The 22,435-nt window shown below is 35.1% G+C and overlaps 1 protein-coding gene across 9 annotated transcripts in view; it reads left to right on the forward strand.

Moving 5' to 3' along the window:
* The window catches only part of LOC117335034 (tumor necrosis factor alpha-induced protein 8-like), a 129,829-nt gene extending 107,937 nt beyond the window's left edge, over positions 1–21,892 (forward strand). For 6 of the 9 annotated variants that reach the window (XM_033894936.1, XM_033894938.1, XM_033894939.1 and 3 more), the window contains 3 exons: positions 8,881–8,971; positions 9,716–9,753; positions 14,748–21,892. In XM_033894936.1, the coding sequence (XP_033750827.1) occupies positions 9,720–9,753; positions 14,748–15,316 (603 nt within the window). In that variant the 5' untranslated portion in view covers positions 8,881–8,971; positions 9,716–9,719 and the 3' untranslated portion in view covers positions 15,317–21,892. The remainder of the gene's footprint in view (positions 1–8,880; positions 8,972–9,715; positions 9,754–14,747) is intronic. The other 3 variants (XM_033894942.1, XM_033894944.1, XM_033894943.1) reach the window with 1 other exon arrangement.
* Positions 21,893–22,435: the final 543 nt, after the last annotated feature.

Consider the following 22,435-nt stretch of genomic DNA (forward strand, 5'->3'; position numbering starts at 1 on the left):
AAAGCGGTGGACCTCATCTCACATGGTCCACATAAAGAGATTGTGACAGTGGTGGACCTCATCTCACATGGTCCACATAAAGAGATTGTGACAGTGGGGACCTCATCTCACATGGTTCACATAAAGAGATAGTGACACAAAGCGGTGGACTTCATCTCACATGGTCCACATAAAGAGATTGTGACAGTGGTGGACCTCATCTCACATGGTCCACATAAAGAGATTGTGACAGTGGTGGACCTCATCTCACATGGTCCACATAAAGAGATTGTGACAGTGGTGGACCTCATCTCACATGGTCCACATAAAGAGATTGTGACAGTGGTGGACCTCATCTCACATGGTCAACATAAAGAGATTGTGACAGTGGTGGACCTGACATCTCACATGGTCCACATAAAGAGATTGTGACACAAAGCGGTGGACCTCATCTCACATGGTCCACATAAAGAGATTGTGACAGTGGTGGACCTCATCTCACATGGTCCACATAAAGAGATAGTGTCACAAAGTGGTGGACCTCATCTTACATAGTCCACATAAAGAGATTGTGACAGTGGTGGACGTCATCTCACATGGTCCACATAAAGAGATTGTGACAGTGGTGGACCTCATCTCTCATGGTCCACATACAGAGATTGTCACAGTGGTGGACCTCATCTCACATGGTCCACATAATGAGATTGTGACAGTGGTGGACCTCATCTCTCATGGTCAACATACAGAGATTGTCACAGTGGTGAACCTGACATCTCACATGGTCCACATAAAGAGATTGTGACAGTGGTGGACCTCATCTCTCATGGTCCACATACAGAGATTGTCACAGTGGTGAACCTGACATCTCTCATGGTCCACATACAGAGATTGTGACAGTGGTGGACCTGACATCTTACATGGTCCACATAAAGAGATGGTGACAGTGGTGGACCTCATCTCACATGGTCCACATAAAGAGATTGTGTCACAAAATGGTGGACCTCATCTCACATGGTCCACATAAAGAGATTGTCACAGTGGTGAACCTGACATCTCACATGGTCCACATAAAGAGATTGTGACAGTGGTGGACCTCATCTCACATGGTCCACATAAAGAGATTGTGTCACAAAATGGTGGACCTCATCTCACATGGTCCACATAAAGAGATTGTGTCACAAAGTGGTGGACCTCATCTTACATGGTCCACATAAAGAGATTGTGACAGTGGTGGACCTCATCTCTCATGGTCCACATACAGAGATTGTGACACAAAGCGGTGGACCTCATCTCACATGGTCCACATAAAGAGATTGTGTCACAAAATGGTAGACCTCATCTCACATGGTCCACATAAAGAGATTGTGTCACAAAATGGTGGACCTCATCTTACATGGTCCACATGTTGGTGTCTCCTTGACCCCTGTCATATGACCCTGGCTGTTGGTGTCTCCTTAACCCCTGTCATATGACCCTGGCTGTTGGTGTCTCCTTGACCCCTGTCATATGACCCTGGCTGTTGGTGTCTCCTTGACAACTGTCATATGACCCTGACTGTTGGTGTCTCCTTGACCACTGTCATATGACCCTGACTGTTGGTGTCTCCTTGACCACTGTCATATGACCCTGGCTGTTGGTGACTCCTTGACCCCTGTCATATGACCCTGGCTGTTGGTGTCTCCTTGACCACTGTCATATGACCCTGACTGTTGGTGTCTCCTTGACCACTGTCATATGACCCTGGCTGTTGGTGACTCCTTGACCCCTGTCATATGACCCTGGCTGTTGGTGTCTCCTTGACCACTGTCATATGACCCTGACTGTTGGTGTCTCCTTGACCACTGTCATATGACCCTGGCTGTTGGTGACTCCTTGACCCCTGTCATATGACCCTGGCTGTTGGTGTCTCCTTGACCACTGTCATATGACCCTGACTGTTGGTGTCTCCTTGACCACTGTCATATGACCCTGGCTGTTGGTGACTCCTTGACCCCTGTCATATGACCCTGGCTGTTGGTGTCTCCTTGACCCCTGTCATATGACCCTGGCTGTTGGTGTCTCCTTGACCCCTGTCATATGACCCTGGCTGTTGGTGTCTCCTTGACAACTGTCATATGACCCTGACTGTTGGTGTCTCCTTGACCACTGTCATATGACCCTGGCTGTTGGTGTCTCCTTGACCCCTGCCATATGACCCTAGCTGTTGGTGTCTCCTTGACCCCTGTCATATGACCCTGGCTGTTGGTGTCTCCTTGACCCCTGTCATATAACCCTGGCTGTTGTGAGGCCATTGAAACACTGTGCAAACAAGTTGTTGACTTGGATAAAAACAAAACAATCTGTGTAATATCTGCATTCAACTGATCACATCAGATCTGACACTTTATCCATGTTGACAACATACTACTAACCATGTATTGTACTTTTAAGTGATCATCAGGTCATATTGTACTGGTGTTATTTATAAACTCCTAGGTCACACCAACAAAGTCCAGATATTGACTTTCATTGGACAGGAACCACAGGAGATTAATAGTGATCAATAACGGATTAACAGATTTTATCATGTGTGACAATACCGACACTGTGTTTGTTTGCCCCCAAATGAAAATTGTTTCATTTACTGGAAAATTTTGAGTATATTTGATATTGTCTGATAAATTAGTGTCCTGGACTGTCGACAGATTTTTTTGACCACTACTGGTCTATGATTATGGTACGATTAAGCAAACCAATATGACACAAGATATGAACAACATTCTAACTCTAATTCTAATTTTGTTCTAATTTTGGGATCGGATGACCAGACATTGGTATTCGGAAGAGGATTATTTTTTCTGGACAGAGAGCTATATCCTTGTATCACTTGTTCACTGCTCCAATGGAGGGTCTCCAAGTCTGCCATGTACACTCAGATTGGTTGACCAGACGTTGGTATTTGGAAGGGGATTATTTTAACTCGACAGAGAGTTATATCCTTGTATCACTTGTCCACTGCTCCAATGCTCCAAGTCCGCCTTGTACATTCAATGAGGGTCTTAATAACTAGTATGGCACTCATGATCAGGAAATGTAGGACCAATATTTCTACATTTCCGTGTCTAAACACGTTCGCCCCCTGTATTAGTGCTATGTAATTTTACCAGCGGTTTCATTGATATATGTACCAGTGTTTTACGAGAGTATGGACATCTCGTAGTTTTTGTCAGTCAGTACTGACACAAATCACGATACCCATCCTAAATTAAAATCATCTTTAAAAACTTTTAAAATCGATGGATTTACAGTGTTTTCAATAAAGAATGCATTTGTTGTATATTAAAGACCATTTCAATAAAGGATGTTAAATACCACTTATATGGCATGAAAATGATGACTAGTCCCTTCCAGTGTACCTCATGAAGAAATAATATGTTGATGCTAATTGCAGTCTCCTGTTTGTAAGTAGAGTTGTACAGGTTTTACCCACAATTCTTGGTAACCAAGTAGACATTTCCTGTTCTCTTAGAAAAGAATAGATTAAACATGTATAGTGTTCTGTGTCAGCTTATCTGTTGTATCTATACTTATAAAATATCTATGTGTAATGAATTTATGTGCTTTATATTAATGTACACTGTCGGGTGTAACTTTTAGTCTACACTCAAATGTACATACATGTTCAAAATGTAAATTGGAATTTCTGGAGTGGCTATACATGTATCTGAAAATCTTCTTATTAACCGTCCTGTTTATTAAAATGATTTAAGCTCAGAAAACTTCCTGAAGGCAATGAGTTACCGAGTACTCTCCTACAATTTTTTTTAACCAAGTGTCATACAAATAGTTCTGTCACTGTCCTTTCCAACTCTTCGTTAAAATTTCTAGGTCATTGATAATGTATGAGATGGTTCTTATCATGGTCTCAAATTAATTGTGAGAAGTTCAGATTTTTCAAAAATCTGGTTCACATATATAAAAAAAAACTGAAATGATCAATAGTCAGATCATATGTGAGAAGTTCTGATTTTTGAAGTCTAGTTCAGATATAAAAAGAATGAAATGATCATTACAGATCCTTTGGGCCTCTTGAACATCTGGTGTGGACATGAATTCAAAAAAATGAGTTTTATTTGACTATATAGAAAGTTGTCAGGTATATACTATAACATGACTTAATTCAATCCGGTGAGAATGATGAATAGAACATATGGTTCATAATTCTTATCGAAATTTTGCTTGTTATCAAAAACAAACTTCAATGTTCTTTTCTAGAGAACTGATATTGATTTAAATACAGATCAAAGAGAAAATTGATTATCGTACTTAAAATAGCTTCAGCCAGTGACAAAACATCAAAAAAGTCACGGTCACTAAATCAGTTTTAATACTGATATGATAAATTGCTTGATTCAGAAGTTTTAAAGCAAAGAATCAATGTTAATTTGTAATCACTGTGAAAATCTCATTATTGTACCACATATATAGAGACTAAAATATTGCTGTATTTTCAATCTTAAATGTTTTAGTCAGTGTGAAGTATGTGAACTTTACCTGTTGTATTCTTTATACTGGTTGTACCGTAATGGTACCAACAACTGTACAACATCTGTACCGTAATGGTACCAACAACTGTACAACATCTGTACCGTAATGGTACCAACAACTGTACAACATCTGTACCGTAATGGTACCAACAACTGTACAATATCTGTACCGTAATGGTTCTAGCAACAACTGTACAACGTCTGTACCGTAATGGTTCTAACAACAACTGTACAACGTCTGTACCGTAATGGTTCTAACAACAACTGTACAACGTCTGTACCGTAATGGTTCTAACAACAACTGTACAATGTCTGTACCGTAATGGTTCTAACAACAACTGTACAATGTCTGTACCGTAATGGTTCTAACAACAACTGTACAACGTCTGTACCGTAATGGTACCAACAACTGTACGATGTCTGTACAGTACTGGTTCTAACAACAACTGTGCTATGTCTGTACCGTAATGGTCCTACCAACAACTGTACAATGTCTGTACCATAATGGCTCTAACAACAACTGTACAACGTCTGTACCGTAATGGTACCAACAACTGTACAACATCTGTACCGTAATGGTTCTAACAACAACTGTACAGCGTCTGTACCGTAATGGTACCAACAACTGTACGATGTCTGTACCGTAATGGTTCTAACAACAACTGTACAATATCTGTACCGTAATGGTACCAACAACTGTACAACATCTGTACCGTAATGGTACCAACAACTGTACAATATCTGTACCGTAATGGTTCTAACAACAACTGTACGATGTCTGTACCGTAATGGCTCTAACAATAACTATACGACGTCTGTACCATAATGGTCCTACCAACAACTGAACATTGTCTGTACCGTAATGGTTCTAACAACAACTGTACAATGTCTGTACCGTAATGGTTCTAACAACAACTGTACAACGTCTGTACCGTAATGGTTCTACCATCAACTGTACAATGTCTGTACCGTAATGGTTCTAACAACAACTGTACAACGTCTGTACCGTAATGGTTATACCAACAACTGTATAATGTCTGTACCGTAATGGTTATAACAACAACTGTACAACATCTGTACCGTAATGGTTCTACCCGCAATTCTGTTTTTGAATCTACAATGTAATGACTTTCACTTAGGCAATCCCGGTTCGATTCCTTGACCACGAAAAGGTTTTCTCCCATATAAAAATCATCTGCGCTTCCATCTGGGCCATCAGGACTGATTATTATAAGTTGATAGACTTATTTTTGCTGTAAAATTAATAAAGTTTATAGTTTTTATTAAAAAAAAACTAACATACAGTATCAAAAACAGAAAGTGACAGAGAAACTGCTCTACAGATCCAACAGGATAGATAAAAGTGTGGTTAGCTTACTATATTACTGTTATAGTGCCGGATACAAGACATTCTTTTCTGTTACACTCTGTAATAGTTTTTGTTCACTGATTTATACGACAGTAGTATTTGTTGTGACATTGTAATGAAATGGCCTTACACCAAGTGTTCAAATCAATGAAATTGACATGTCCATCAGTTTTATAAATTCAGTAACATTATCAGGGATGTCATTGCCTCTCTGCTTTGTTGAGAAGCTAGTGTCACTCTGAAAATTCAAATATTCAAAGGAAACCATAGGATTTCCTTCAGCTATTAAAACCTCAAATAAGGGCTGTTTAGATATAAGCGGGCAATTCGGTTAAACTTCAAACATTAACTTAAGTGTCATCTATCTTACAAATTTCTTAATTTAATTAGTCAACATTACTTCATCTTTGATCATTTCTTGGAGGTGGCAATTACAACTTTTTTCAAAGAAGCAAAAATTTTAGAATCTTGCTTTAATTTGAAGAAGAAAAAGAAAATTTTATGAGACTGCTATAATCATTTATCAGTGATGTACCCAGATAAACTTTCTATGTTAACGTGATGTACTTAGATATAATTTGTGATGTACTTTGATATAATTTGTGATGTACTTTGATATAATTTGTGATGTACTTTGATATAATTTGTAAAATATTGTTCTGTCATCCACTGGAACCTTCATTTTTATGGAAGTTAATTAAAATAACATAGTACCGTAGTTGGGATTAAACTTCCATTAAAACCTAATGATGCTTATCTGAATACACAATGATAAATCAGTCATGTTAGAAACTTGTAAAGCCATGACTCAAAACTGTTACTCAACTCACAGAATGAATCAATTTACTGACTCAGTAAATGGTAATGATTCAACACTTTAAAAATCAAAACATAACACTATTTATTTACCAAATCAACAAAAGTCTGGTATGACGAAAGCAATCTTCCCAAAATTACATGTAGGGGTTCTTCATAAATGAAATTACTGATAGGTAACCTCTTGGCTTATGATCAATGAGTTTGCTATTGATTGTTGTTTCTCTACGGATCTTTAAAAAATTGAAATTATTAGAATTTTATCAGAAGGTTCTCCTTTATCTGAGCTTGTGGAATATTAACATCACCAGAAGAAAAGCTCTGACGTATTGTATTAATACCATATATGTTAATACAAATGATATACAATGTAATTGATAAGAGGAACATTTAAGAGCAGAACAATACAGACAAGATCAGACTTACCTAGATGTCTGATAGAATCAGTAAATATAATACTTCAGTGAACACAACGATCTCTCGAGTATCTCTAGTAAACAAATTGTAGAGTCGGGGAATGATATACAGGATGTTTCTGGCATGAATTCATTGTGTATGTGTGATATAAACGTATTTTGACTTATAAAGTAATGCAGTTGCCAACTGCATACCATGCAACAAGCAGAACATCTCAATGTAACATGGAATAACCTACATCTGGTCATAAGCCCACCCATATTGTATACCGTAGTCAGCCTAATAGGCACACCTGCCACAATAAGCCAACCCATATTGTATACCATAGTCGACCTAATAGGCACACCTGCCACAATAAGCCCACTCATATTGTATACCATAGTCAGCCTAATAGGCACACCTGCCCCAATAAGCGCTCCCAAACTTTTTCAAAAAAAGAATTGTGCTAAATGAAACATTTAAAGTTCCTTACTTCACTGATCTGCCATATAGTCTTCAGTCTTTTAATCAAAGTCTCTAGATTGTTTTCACTACATAATAGATATATAAATGAAAAAAAAAGTTGCTTTTTCCAATCAAATGTCATACATGGTTTTATTAAGGGCTCCCCTTTGATGTTTTTGTAAGCACCTGTTCTTATTAGGTCAAATACGGTAAATTGCTATTTAGTGATAGGTCTGTATAAATTGAATCCCCCTGGGCTTATTGCAGGATATTTATGGTAAATTAGTAATGTTTTGAATAAGATCAACATAGATATACATAAAAATAGGTTTATACCATTTTGTATTGTGGTTTTGTACCTTATCTTAGTGTGAAGCTGTATATAACTGTACACTGTGTATATTATGTATTTAAAATTTATAGCTGAACTGAATGGGGAATGTTTATATGTATCATAGTATATAGCAGGCCTGGGTTTTAAATGCCCCATTTAATAAACTTATCAGCTGTTTGAATGGTATTTAAAAGCTCTTTCAAACCAATTTATATACTTTTACTATGGAATTATCTCACAGAAGACAAATAATTTGTCAAACACTTGTCTTATCGGACATTTTAATGATAATTTTCGATGTGAAGAAGGATTAAATTGTATTTTACAGTGGTTATTACTTTAAGTGTTTAGAAGGCAAATAAGTCCTTTAGAAATGTCTGCAAAACTTTTTTTTTTTAATTGGCCTCCCTCCCTTAAGTTGCATGTTTTAGCCTGATCATTACCAGCTAAGTATACTGTATGTCTAAGCCAGGTTAAGGTAGAGAACAAATGCCACCATATAATTGTCTGTCTGTCCTTCTACACTTTGGCTGGTCCGGGCTGTACCTCCAACATCACTGGATTGCCAAAGCCAGGTTATTTTAGGGGACTGTCCCCCCTAGTCCCCCACCACGAACCTTAGGACACAACAGGTTTTCGTTAATACGTCCACACTTCAGCTTGCTTGCAACTGGAAGTTCCTGTTTGGGGCATGTGTTCACTTAAGTGAGACGGTGTGTCATCTACCAAAAGTAGGTCACTCTGACCTACATTTTTACCTTTGACCTACATCTGGTGGAGGAAATTTGATTCACGGAATTGTCTTGCTTAGTAGACATGAAAGAAGCAATGAGCTTCAAATGACTAATTATAAACTGCTTGTTTATACTGAAACCAGACAGATTTACATGTGATCTTTTTGATGAGATTGAGTTGTCAATGCTCTGTAGAACATAGGATCACCTTTACATGTGGCATACATTGATGTGGCTGACCTTTTCCTATTTCTGTTTCAGATGTAATTGTTCAGTAAAAGCTGAGTGACAGACGGGACAGACAGGCCTAACATAGCAGTCCTACAAACGGTCTGGTGACCCAGACACAAGAGTAAGTACTGAAAACCATGCTCATGTCCTAATCTGTATCATTAGCAAGCTTTTCAACCTGCTTTCAAGCTAATCCTTGTTGGATTTCACACAGAATCTAACATGTTTAATTATGTCATAGACAAATATAAAGATTATATATTTATTGTAACTCTATTTATGTATTTACAACATATATTCATAAAAAGAAACCTATTTATAGAAAATAAGAATATTATCGTATTTACCTTACAATAACCTGATAGTATGTAAAGCATATACCTATGTCTATTGTATTTCAGCTATACTGGCTTAGACTATTTCATTTTCCTGAAATAAGCATGTACACTATTCTTTGAGTGGGAGTTTATGTGTTGGCCCCAAGGCAAGGATAAATCTTTAAAGCCATGCAAGGATATCAATATTTTAGATAACATCTATAATAATGTGAAGAAAAAAAATGATCGAAAAGACGATGAATATAAATATATAATGAATAAACTTCCACTCATGCACATATTCAATTATAACAATAATATTGAAATAAAACGTATACTCAGTTGCAATATAATCTGTTTTTACAATTTCAGAATTGGAATAATGATACAACTATTGTACTGATGTATCCATATATTGTTACAGTTACTGCGAACCTATTAAATGTTTTGTACATAATATTTTTTTTCCAATATGCCACCGACAGCGGTGGAATTGTTTTTCCAGTGATTGATATTTTTGAGATATAATGTGATTTTGTTTTTTGTAGCAATATGCCTTTGCTCGATGATGAAGATGATAATAAGGGTGGGCTTGTGTTTTTTGTGTTATATGCCAGCTATATATATAGCCGTATATATATATTCACTGTCTATTACTAGCACTCACAAAAGTATATTAATTATCATTTTACATGTAGTTCTTGTTAATTTTAGTACATTTTATAGTGCATATATATGTATATATTTAGATACTTAAACCTCCCTTAGATTTCTATTGTATTTGTGTATACATTGACAATAAGATTGACAATGCTATATGGTGTGGCTTATATACTGAAATATCACATAATCTGCCTGTTATCCTGGGAATTTGTCCATGTAATATTTTGTATATATGCATGTCACCAGTGTAACTTATCCTGGAAATTGATTGACATCAAAATATGAAATGATATAACATCGTGAATTGAAAATTGGGCAGCAAACTGGCTGCCTCTGTTTCTTTTTGTATTCCCATCCACATATTGATTTTTCAACTTCTTTATATTCTAAAGTTTTCAAATTATGTGATAAAAAGTGTCTTTTTTGTTTTCATTTCATATGAGATTTTATGAAACTTGTCACAAAGTCTTAATTTTTGCTCACCAAGACTGAAAAACGTGTCTCATTTCATATCTCGTATGATATAGAAACAGAGTTACGATTTTCTATCTAAGAACTAGCAGCTTTCGTCTTTCAGTGTTTTACAGGTATGGTGATTTTGTTTTACATGAAAAGATAAAGAAATCTGCCTGTAAGCCTATAGTGAAAGTTACTGGTTTTTAATTAGTCATTTATATGTTTCATTGTTTGTCTCGATTAAGCTACAAGGACAAACCATTCTTTTTATTTAACAGACAGACTCTGTTAACAAACTCTAATAACTACAAGATCTTTTTTTTTAACTTTTTTTCAAGATCTTTTTTTTTTAACTTTTTTTCAAGATCTTTTTTTTACTTTTTTTCTTGATGTGGCCAATATTCTTCTTTACCTCACAAATAAAAACTGCTTATTTTCATTTTTAAAATGGCTATTTTTAAGTGACATATTGGTCTCAGCAGCAAAATAACTTCACTAAGGTATCTTTTATATTGAAACCACTTTAATTGCTTGATCGGAAGACCGAGAATTGGTTTCAAAAATCATTGACCATATAATCTGGCATATATCCAGTAATTACCCCATGGGGAGCCCCATGTTTACTTTCTAACTTTTGTATGCAATTATGCAGATGAACATGAAATATTTTGGAAAAAATAAGCATATCACACACTTTTAATTCAGCATTTTTTTTTGTACTCAATTATTCATATTTAGGTTTTACAAATACCATCTAAGCTCTAATACATTCGACAAAAGTTGTTTACAAAATTGTGATTATCAAGAAAGGTGTCCTTATAATACAATCACTAGTATAGAGTAATGCCCTCCATAAACCATTGGAAGTTATACATATTACATCAAGTGTATATGTCCAGAAAACAATCCTCTTCCCGTCCTAATGGAAGATATTGTTGATATAGACAGGTAACAATGACGATGTTGCTTAACAAAGTTCCACTGAATCAACTGGAATTTTCAATTTTGATTTTGTTCTTTAGTTTTTACTTAAGGTCAAGGTGACATTGAGGCCAAATTAGCTCTTTTTAATGACCAACTCTGTACAGTACTGGTTAAAGTAAGAGAGGAGACCTGGATAAAAACTAATATTAGTTAATTAATCATGGCCTCAAAGTTACTTTGGTCACGTTGAATGGCTTTTTTTTTTTTATATACTAAACATTTTATTTATTTTGCAGTATGGTATGTCCGTAGTATTAATGCATGTTGTATTTTGAGTTAATTACAAGAATATATTCTGATCGCCCAAAAATCAGTTATTGTCCTTTCAAACTCATATATTTATTGAGCATTAATAGTTCCAATTTGTTAAATTGATTATTGACTTTGATATTTACACAATTTTGAATAATTGTTTATGCCTCAAGAAGTCATAATTATTGGAGAAAATGCAAAAGTGTTCAAGGGAAATAACTCCTGTTTACTTCTTGTGTATAATTGTAAATGAAGAATAAGGTATATGTATTATTCATGTACTAATGAAAACTTTCTACTAAAAAGTTCTAACTAATGAGAAAATATGAGGTGCTTGCGGTAGTAAAGAATAGTGCATTGTGCATTTGTTAATATAACTGTTCAGACATTTGGAAATAATTTCTACATCAGAGTATATTTAACAATTCTTTAAGAATTATAAACTTTATTTACAAAGTGCATCCTCATCAACAGAATCATACATTTATAAGTATTTAATGAAACGTTAACTGTAAAGATATGTTAGAAGGCATTAACAAGCGCTATTGTTTGGTCCATATAAGCTCTTTCATGTTCAGGGCCTCTTAGTTAGTCTATATGAAATGTCTAGGTATGAATTTGATATTTTATTGAACGTTAAAATGTTAATTTCGGATTTCTGAGATGTTCAATATATTCAGATATTTGGCATTTTGCCATTCGAATACTACTTTTGACATATTTTAGTATAAACTTTTGGTATAAACCATATTTTTTTGGACATATTTTGATTAGTTACCCTACTCTGTACGAGCCTCTGTATATCACAAAGTTTATCAGTATTCATTGGATTACAGCCTTCCCTGATCTGATCTGTAAACACATCATATTTTAATTTTCATATAGGCCTATATAATTATAATTATACTTTTAATTTGATTTTTTTTTCATGAGAATTAAACTGAAATGGCCCTGGAAATGAACCCTGTTATAGAATTTTGCAAACTAAAAAATATGAATAGGTTACAATTTCAGCATTTAATATCCAGGCAATCAAAATCCGTGAAAAACAGGATAAGTTTTTTTATCAGTTCATTATGTGTGATTATCGATATCATATATAATATTCCATATGTACAATGTATATACAACATGGTTTCATTTTTATATAAATAGCCTGTTTTTATCAGGTATTTAGCAGCTGTGTCTCATTTTACAGCCAACATGTGAGGTCCCCATCCGTCTCCTGGTACACTCACGAATACCCGATAAATTGATACGCTTTCCCATCAATCTGTATTTATCCTGTGATAATTACTGTTATGTCCATACCTCGACATAAATACTTGGTGCTGTAATTTACTCACTGAGATAAAAAAAATCCCCCTCATTCTTCACTGTTGTCATCTAATGTCTGGGCTGTTGATTGTTTCAATAAATAGACTCAGTAAAGAATGATGGATGCCTTAGTAACAATGTTTATCAACCATGTAAGTTTTAAGTAGCGATTTATTTTAGAAGAATATCTAATAATTAAGGCTAAATTGAAATGTGTATTGTTACATATGTTGACTGATATGTTGCTGCTAAGTTTGAATTTAGATCTGTTACTTACCAGTATTAGTAGTAGTCACACTCAACATCAGGCAAAATCATCTGCCTGAAATATCAAATATAGGTCACTGTCACCTATACTTTCTGCTTTAAGCAATACCGGTCAGCACAAAATACTGAAAAAGTGTCAACAATTAAAAATATGCTTCAGGTCACTGTTTCCGTAAATCTCTATGGCATCTTTGGAAGACCAAATTTTTGCCGATATACTCGGAAATAGACATTTCCTTACAAGGTCTGAATGGAGGGGCCACAATAGCTCAGTCAGTTAGAGTGCCAGCCAGGTAACCTTAGGTAAGGGGGCCTCGATAGCTCAGTCAGTTTGAGTGCCAGCCAGGTAACCTCAGGTGAGGGGGCCTCGATAGCTCAGTCAGTTTGAGTGCCAGCCAGGTAACCTTAGGTAAGGGGGCCTCGATAGCTCAGTCAGTTTGAGTGCCAGCCAGGTAACCTCGAGTGAGGGGGCCTCGATAGCTCAGTCAGTTTGAGTGCCAGCCAGGTAACCTCAAGTGAGGGGGCCTCGATAGCTCAGTCAGTTAGAGTGCCAGCCAGGTAACCTTAGGTGAGGGGGCCGCGATAGCTCAGTCAGTTAAAGTGCCAGCCAGGTAACCTCAGGTGAGGGGGCCTCGATAGCTCAGTCAGTTAGAGTGCCAGGCAGGTAGCCTCAGGTGAGGGGGCCTCGATAGCTCAGTCAGTTTGAGTGCCAGTCAGGTAACCTCAGGTGAGGGGGCCGCGATAGCTCAGTCAGTTAGAGTGCCAGTCAGGTAACCTCAGGTGAGGGGGCCTCGATAGCTCAGTCAGTTAGAGTGCCAGTCAGGTAACCTCAGGTGAGGGGGCCTCGATAGCTCAGTCAGTTAGAGTGCCAGCCAGGTAACCTCAGGTGAGGGGGCCTCGATAGCTCAGTCAGTTAGAGTGCCAGCCAGGTAACCTCAGGTGAGGGGGCCTCGATAGCTCAGTCAGTCAGAGTGCCAGTCAGGTAACCTCAGGTGAGGAGGACCTCGATAGCTAAGTCAGTCAGAGTGTCAGTCAGGTAACCTCAGAAGACACTTTACCCTAATTACTCTGGGTGGCATGTGACAGGCCTCCGGTATGTTATTCAGTGAGGTAGTCACCAACAACTACCAGGAGACCTTGCCTCAAAATGACCTTGGCTGTCCATTTGGTGATGAATGTCTAAGCAACAAACAAAGGTCTAAATTGTATGTTACAGAAAACTTGTGAATTGTTTTGTTCATCAAACACATCATTAGTTACCTGATTTCAATGGCACATACTATATCCAACTTAATTTGAAAGACCCTCTGATACTTTGCATTTTGGGAAAAAATAATGAAAAGAAAGACTTCCAAATTTTTTTTAAAAACAAGCCTTATTCATTGAGCACTCTTTTTCTTCAGTTCAAAGGTTAAGTATATTGAAAGAATGAGAGGTTTGAACCGGAAAATGATAGTAAGTCAAGTAGTAGCATACTTAATATTACACTGCATTGTATCAATTTCGACACCAACTTCTTTGATTGTGCAATCTTTCTTTTGATATCACCATGAACCTGACAAAATAGAATATAATGTATTGTTTAGTAAGGAATATTTGTTTGTTTGATTGATTAATGATAAATTCTTTTGTGTATTTCAGTGGCGGAGCCAGGAGCTGGTTTTGACTCCCGAGGGATGGGTCTCAAGATTCAGAAAAAACTCCTCGGGAAAATGTCAAGCAAATCGATCGCAAAACACTTCATTGATGATACCACGGGTAAGGTGCTAGATGCCACCTACAAAATCATGAAGGAATATGCCAGCAAAAAGGATGCTGAGAAGATGATGAAATGTATCATCAAGATCGTTGTAAAAGTTGGAATATTATACAGAAATGACCAATTCAATGCCGACGAGTTGGCTATGGCCGAATCATTCAAGAAAAAGTTTCATTCATTAGCAATGACAGTCATTAGTTTTCATGAAGTGGAGTTTACATACGATGCAGGATTTCTCAAGTCGAGTATCGAAGAGTGTAGACAACTTCTACAGACTCTCATAGATCGACATTCTACAGACAAGACCAAAGGTCGTGTAGATCATGTATTCCAGTCATTTTGTGATGAGAAGTTGATGGATGTGATTTTCGCATCAGAAGGAAAATTCCACGAATTCATGAAGAGTATAGTGATAAATTTAAGAAAAATGATGGACGAAGGAAATTTATGATAACTTAATCTTCGGAGTTATCATTACTTAGACATCATGGAGACATCACTGTTTTACAAAATGTATAGTCTGCAATCACCAACTTCATTTGTATACAAGTTATAGATGCTATAGGTTTGTGTATGGATTGCAAATAATTGACCATTCCAGGCATGGAAGTTATAAAATCAATGTAGTGCTTGAGAGAGTTAATGTAGCTGCGTTTTCCTTACTTTTGTGGGAGTTATCTCCCTTCTTCATTACCAGTATTCTTTTGATGTGTTCATTATTATATTTTTAGCACATCTGCCCAAAGGGCAAGTGAGCTGAGGCCAAAGTGCAGTGTCTGTCTTCTCAAAAGTAACTCAAGTATTATGCTGGAATGAAGGGCCTCCAATTTTGTTTAAATAAATGACCTTGAACTACTTTCAATGTAACAGGGGTTAAATTTGATAAAATCTATTAAGCAACTTCTCAATAACCAAGTTTAAGGGACCCTGGAGGGTCCATCAAATTTTATCAAATGTGTAACTTTACTTTCAATGTCAAAGGGATCAAATGTGTTTAAAAATTTTTGAACAACTCTTTATTACCAGAAGAGCTACCAAGTTCCTGAAAGAAGGGATTCACATCAATGACTCAAATCAACTTAAAAATGTCTTATCTATTAAGTCTTCCAAAAAAGCCTACTCTTATTAGCTGTAGAACAGGTGAACGATACAGGCCATTGGGCCTCTTGATTATGTTACTTTGCATATAACAGTTGCATAGATGTATACATTTATTTGTGAATAAGTATAGTTTTTCAGGTCATCTGTCTGGACGAATGGAAGATAACCTAAAGCCAGTGTTTCTTCTTTGTCCGCTATAATGTCCATACATTTTACTTTTTCCATTCTTCTTAATAACCAGTGAATGTATTTTAACTAAGTTTGGCTTGAATGATCCTTTGGTGAAGGGGATTCAATGTTGTTAAAATGAGATTGTCAAAGGTATTAAAATTTCTAATGAGTTCTGAATCACCAAATGGCCAGGGTCATGCTATTTTGGTCTGTTACATGCTGGTATGAATTATCTTTAACTACTTTCTTATTGGAACAAAGAATTACTTTTATTGGAACAAAGAATTACTCGGCTTAACATCCCAATGAAAGACATAAATCAGTTTAAATTGAAGTTGCTTGAAAAAAAAAATCCAATTTTTAAAGTAATTTTGATTAATGAATTTCAAAGAAGTTAAATGGCAGGTGAGTGATACAGGTCTCCTCTTTTTGTGGTTTATATGGGATTTTAATGTATTATTGGAAATACAATGTATACTGGGGTAAATTGTTGCAATTTCTTGATATCAGATGATCATTAAGGCCCATGTGCCTCTTGTTTCTAAGGTCATTTTTGGGAAGCAAGAATTTTAATTTTTCATACCTTTTTGTTAATTTGATATTATCATGTATGAGCAAGGTTAAGTAATATAACCATGGCTTTTTTTTTTTTTTTTTTTTACATAATTTTTGCATCCATTATTAAGGTAAAACCAATAGCAGAGAAAATCTATAATGCCTTTAAAGTTAATCAATTTGTGCTTAATTTGATGTTGAAGGAAATATGATTATGAATTTAAATGCTAGACAATTATAATATATATCTAATATATGCTGTCATTACATACATGTATAGAACTCATCATCAATGTTGTGGACTGCTCATGTACATGTATTTTTTTATGGCACATTTCACTAAAGTTCTTTTCATAAGTTATGAATATCAATTCTATGCATGATAATTTAAAAAATTCAGAAGAAATTAATAAAATGTTGTTTTGTAATAGATGGGACCTGGGAATAACTATAACTCAATATTTACACGGTATCTGTTTTATTGATTTCCTCTATATTTGTTGTACTGTCTGGCTCAGGTCCCCTTGATGCTTAGGTGATTTTCAGAAGAACCAGTTAGCAGACTTCAAAGATTGGTGGTCATTTGAGCTTTAAAGTCAAGATCCTTACTTTAGTGTTGTCCGTGTGTAACAAAATTGTTAGGTGATGTACTTCAAGGAATGTCATGTCCAATTTTCAATGGACCCTACATGAAATGGCATTATAAAATGGTCCAGTTTAATAGCTTGGCATCAGCCTTAAGAAAAATTTAATTTGTTAGGCAATTTTACGATGCGCCATGATGTCATCAGTCCGTCACCACATGTCAAGAACACCTGAATAAATTTTGACTTAATTTTGTTTACAGTTGAAGAGATATTTATCAAATTTTAATTTGACCTGCAGCATTATTACCTTACAATGTAAAGATAAGTATTGTCTGCCTTGGCATTGAGGGCCAGAAAATATTTAGTTATAGAAATGATAGGCGGCCAGGGTTCGATCCCTGATCGGACGTGAAAAGGTATGTCACCTGCCCGACCACTTAGGTTTTCCCCGGGGTCTCCGCTTTCCTTCCACAGTAAGACCCCTCGCCCGCTTCCATCCGCGCCAACAAGAGTGATTAATATAAGTTGATATAACTTGTTTCGCCATTGTTGTAAAATAAATTGAGTTTACAAAAATGATTTTTTTTTCACCCTGTTTGGTGAAATATTTATGTGAGGAATGGGGACTTTCTTCTTTTTAACCTTTATGGAAATCATTTCAAGATAGCCGTACCCAGTAAAAGATATGCAGGTGACATCTAGCTACCTAAGATAGCTAGTTATGGCATAAACACATTAACATATTGAGTAGTTCTTAATGTGATGAATTGAAGGGAGGTAACTTTGATAAAAAAAAATGTAATATCTAGTGTATCTCCTTGAGGAAGGCTTGGCTTGTTATCATGAACAGTTTGTAAAACATTTGTAAAACATTTCACCACCGACTACATAGGGAATGTAGCCATGGTTTATAATCTTTACGTTCATATGGTTACCGTTATATATTTAGTTGTTTGTTTACTCGTATTTTGTTATAAATGACACAAAAACACACACATCTTAACCATATGTGGCAATACTTTATATCTTATGTTTTAAGCATGATACACATTTCTCAAATTTGTTAAAAATCAAATTTACTTTCATATTATGTATCTAGCTGTGAATGTTAACATGTATGTATGAGTGCTGTCTTCACTTACAGGTGTGAGATTTAGAAGTTCATATGCACAAATCACAAATTAGACACTTGTAAAACAATGTAATATTATGGTAAAAGCACCTGATGTATTTAGATAATTTAAACATTACAGTATACAGATGTACATGTATGGATTTAAATAATGTATGTAATAAAGAAAACATCAGAATTGTTTAAAAAGTACACTTACTCACAGTTTCTGAAAAGAAAGAAGGAAAAAATTATAAACTTATATATATTGTATGTATATAAATAGTTTATATTATTCCATCATTGCCTTATTTTACAAGATTTTTATTTTGTCTAGTCTTCCAGGATCAGTAAAAAAATTTCGCAATAAAATGTCAAAAATTAGAATTACAATGTTGTGAGATTGTTAGGTTATTTGTAGGCTAGGTATATTGAGTTACCTATCGTGAGGAAGCTCACATTTATCAGTCTCACTCAAGGTCAGCTCAAAAATGACCATGTCACTAGTCCAGTCTCAATTCTGTAAAAAAATCTTAACTTAACATAGTGTGTAAAATGTCTAAGTATTTCTCAAATATAATTTGTCTCAGAATATTTCTTATAATAGTTTTGCTTCAATTTCTTTTAAAGCTCTATAAACAGCAATATTTCTACGGTAATTGAAAACTTATATTTTAGCTTCTTTAGTCCTGAAGACATCACACTAAGTTACAATTACTGTATGTTGTTATGTGAGATGAGAATTGAAGGAGTTAAAACTTGATAATGTGCTAAAATTTGAAAGTATTAAATGAATAAAAAGATAGGTTTACAGTATCTGTATACATTCTTACCTCTCTGATTATGTTGTTTTCATGAAAAGTGCAATACAATACAAGATTTATGGGAAACATCGCAGGGTAGAAGATTTGTGTTGTATACAGGGTGGTTTACAGTTACATATGGTCTTACTCTGACTATCACAACATAATTATATAGCTAATTGGTGTATAAATTGAATCAAATTTAAAGACATTTTGTCTCATGCATCTGAATACTTCACCCAAATGGTATGGTTCAATGAATCAATGATTATAAAAAAAATTCCTGTTTCTGTAAGTCCTCCACATATGTTTGTGATTAATTCTTAGATATATTAGCTTCACTTCTGTGTGCAGAACTGGTGTTGTTTTGTTATTGTTTAAGTATATGGTTTGGCAGTCCTCAGTTTATATAACTGGCCCTGTTATTCTTCGTCGGAGGAAAATACATGTGTGAGGATTACAGGGTATATGTGTCTCCCCAGAATAGGAGCCCAGTTAAATTGAGACTGACATGGATAGCAACTCTGGGATGAAGAAATCTAATTTTAATTGAAGTATATCATTATCAGATCTAACATTTGTGTGTTTATTTTTATTATTCAAATATACAAGCTTTACTTTATATCTATCAAAGCATCCTTATAATGTTATCAAAACCAGAATACATAATTCTAAAATAGTTTCCAGACTAGCCATAACTTGCATCATCATGCAACAAGAAAAGCAAAGGGTTCAGAGAGTATTTGCCTCAGAATTCAAAGATACAAGTAAAATATGACAAATTTTGGAACATATGTCCATCCTTCTATTCCTCCTGCCGATTGTGATAAAAGTTATATCCGTCGGGAGGTTAGATGCTGGTAAATTTGTTAACCAAAGGGAGACAATCCCTATACAATATGAACATTTTATTTTTTCAACAAATGATCCTCAAATATATTGCATTTACCTACACATATTACATCTTTTGTATTGCTTTTTTATCTTTTGTAAGCAAGTGATAATGATAAATGTACACAGTAAGAACAAGAAATCTTATAAATAAATAATAATTTTATATAATTATAACTGCTATATATCTCATATATATAATATTCTGTGAAATATCATCTAGATAATATGTGAATAAACTGTGACTTTTCACACTTTCAAAATTAGTTTTCAATGTATTTACCTTTTCTTTAAGATGTTACATTTTCCCCTGTAATAATTTTACTTTTTAGTTGTAATGTTAAATAATATTTGAAAGAATCTCGCTACTATGAACTGTTTCAAAAAATTATGATAGTTAATAACAACGAAGTACAACCAGATACCGGTAGTCTGAAATATGTTGTTTTTTTTAAAGATTTTCTCCTGGCTTCAAACCCGAAGTCCCTTTTTTAGTTATTTTCTGGAAAACATTGTCTAGTACATAACAATATGCTGTAGCCATGTTTTCAGCTCGCCGTGACAGTACATATTTTGTGACATCGATGACACCCCTGTTGAACAGATCACCTTCTTATGACATTTCTTACCTTGCTGCTTGATTTTTTCATGACATACTTACAATTTATATTTATCATTTAGATGTATTTATATTGTTTTTGACATCTATTGTCTACCTGAAGTAGTAAAAATTGATTTTAAAAAAAGTTGCTTTTCAAAATTTAGTTTTTACTTTTGGAGCAACTTTTGCCAATGATAGCATTGAATCACTGGTGACACCAAGAGTTATTTCGCTTATATGAATGCATTGCTTGTTATAAATATTGGGAAATAACCAGCCTATTTTGTGACTAATCAGGATGACTTCCCTTTTTCCTTTTTCTTTGATGAACAATGTACACCCATAAGGATTGAATGTCTTCTGTGAAGTCTCATATTAACTAAGGTACATATTCTGGCAAAATTTAATTTAAAATACCAACTTCAAAACTGAAGACAATGATACATAGTCTGGTATATAGTTTTTGTATGTGTACTAGCTGATAATAAATATTTATATTGTTATGCTTGAATTCATTTCTTAAAGTTATTCTTTACAAGTTTTATCTCTTTTTGCATTAATAGTTAATGATGGACATGTGCAATTTAGTAGTGTTAACAAATGTATAGTGAAATGTTAATCCAGACTGTTTAGCATTTAAGTAGAATTTTAATATATGGGTGGTATGCAAAATTATCAGCAGACCTTTTTTGTTAATTTTCCAACCTTAAATATCTGTATATTTTATATACCTGAATAAATATGAACGAGGCAGTGAAACACCGACAGAACACTGACTATAGTCGCCGAGACAAAACCTGGCATTTGGTGAAGTCATGATGGCCGTAAGCCCGTAACCCCGTAACTTATAGACTTAAATGTACCAGGCAGCAGTTTCTGGTCAGGTTTTATATATTTACAGTATATAAAGTAATTTTCCAAACTTTAGAACATTGGAACCATGGTTGTGTCCAACCAATTAAACCAAACGACTGTTTAAATGGCTGTCTAGCATAATTAAATTTTAAATTGAGTCTGGATTAACATATTATTAGACAGCTGTTTGATAAACAGATATGCCTGTAATTGTATAGGAAATTTTGTCCGAAATCGACCCATAATTGTCAAAAGATTGAGATAAACCAAAAAATATGGTGAAACTGTATGCATGCATGATTGATTTGTCTATTAATATCATTATCTAAATACAAGCCCCTGGCAGACTTCATATTTGTGTTTGTTCTTTTTATTACCATATCAATATATCTAGCAATAGCTCATATAAATAATAATTTGGAGGTCTATATACCACTATATCACAGGAACATTGCCATCTGAAAGCTGCTCACACATTTTCGTCTGTGGTTATAGGACCTTTAACAACCAGCTGATGTCTTTCTAAACTCCCTGGGGAGCATACAGCTGGAGCTGCCATTTCAGTATCAACAGTTTACATAACATTTCTTGAACTGCTGTACCACATACTCATTTACAGCTGAGTCAACTGGAACACAACAAAGTGAAGTATCTTTTACCACTCGGAGCCGGGACTCGCACAAGCAACCCTTTGGTCACATATCCCTGCATCCTAGACCATTATGCTTCCTATAAATGTCTATTGCTGTAACAAATGATACTCAATTATTTTGTAATATTCCCACCTCTTTCTAAGGATGAATATAAATCACCTAAGCCAAACATTTGTGTAGCCTATTTCCATCCATCCACACGTCATAGTTGTTTTCAAGGTGTATGCCCATCAGCACTTATC

Source organism: Pecten maximus, chromosome 9 (genome assembly GCF_902652985.1).
Source record: "Pecten maximus chromosome 9, xPecMax1.1, whole genome shotgun sequence".
In the NCBI taxonomy this organism is placed as follows: Eukaryota; Metazoa; Mollusca; class Bivalvia; order Pectinida; family Pectinidae; genus Pecten; species Pecten maximus.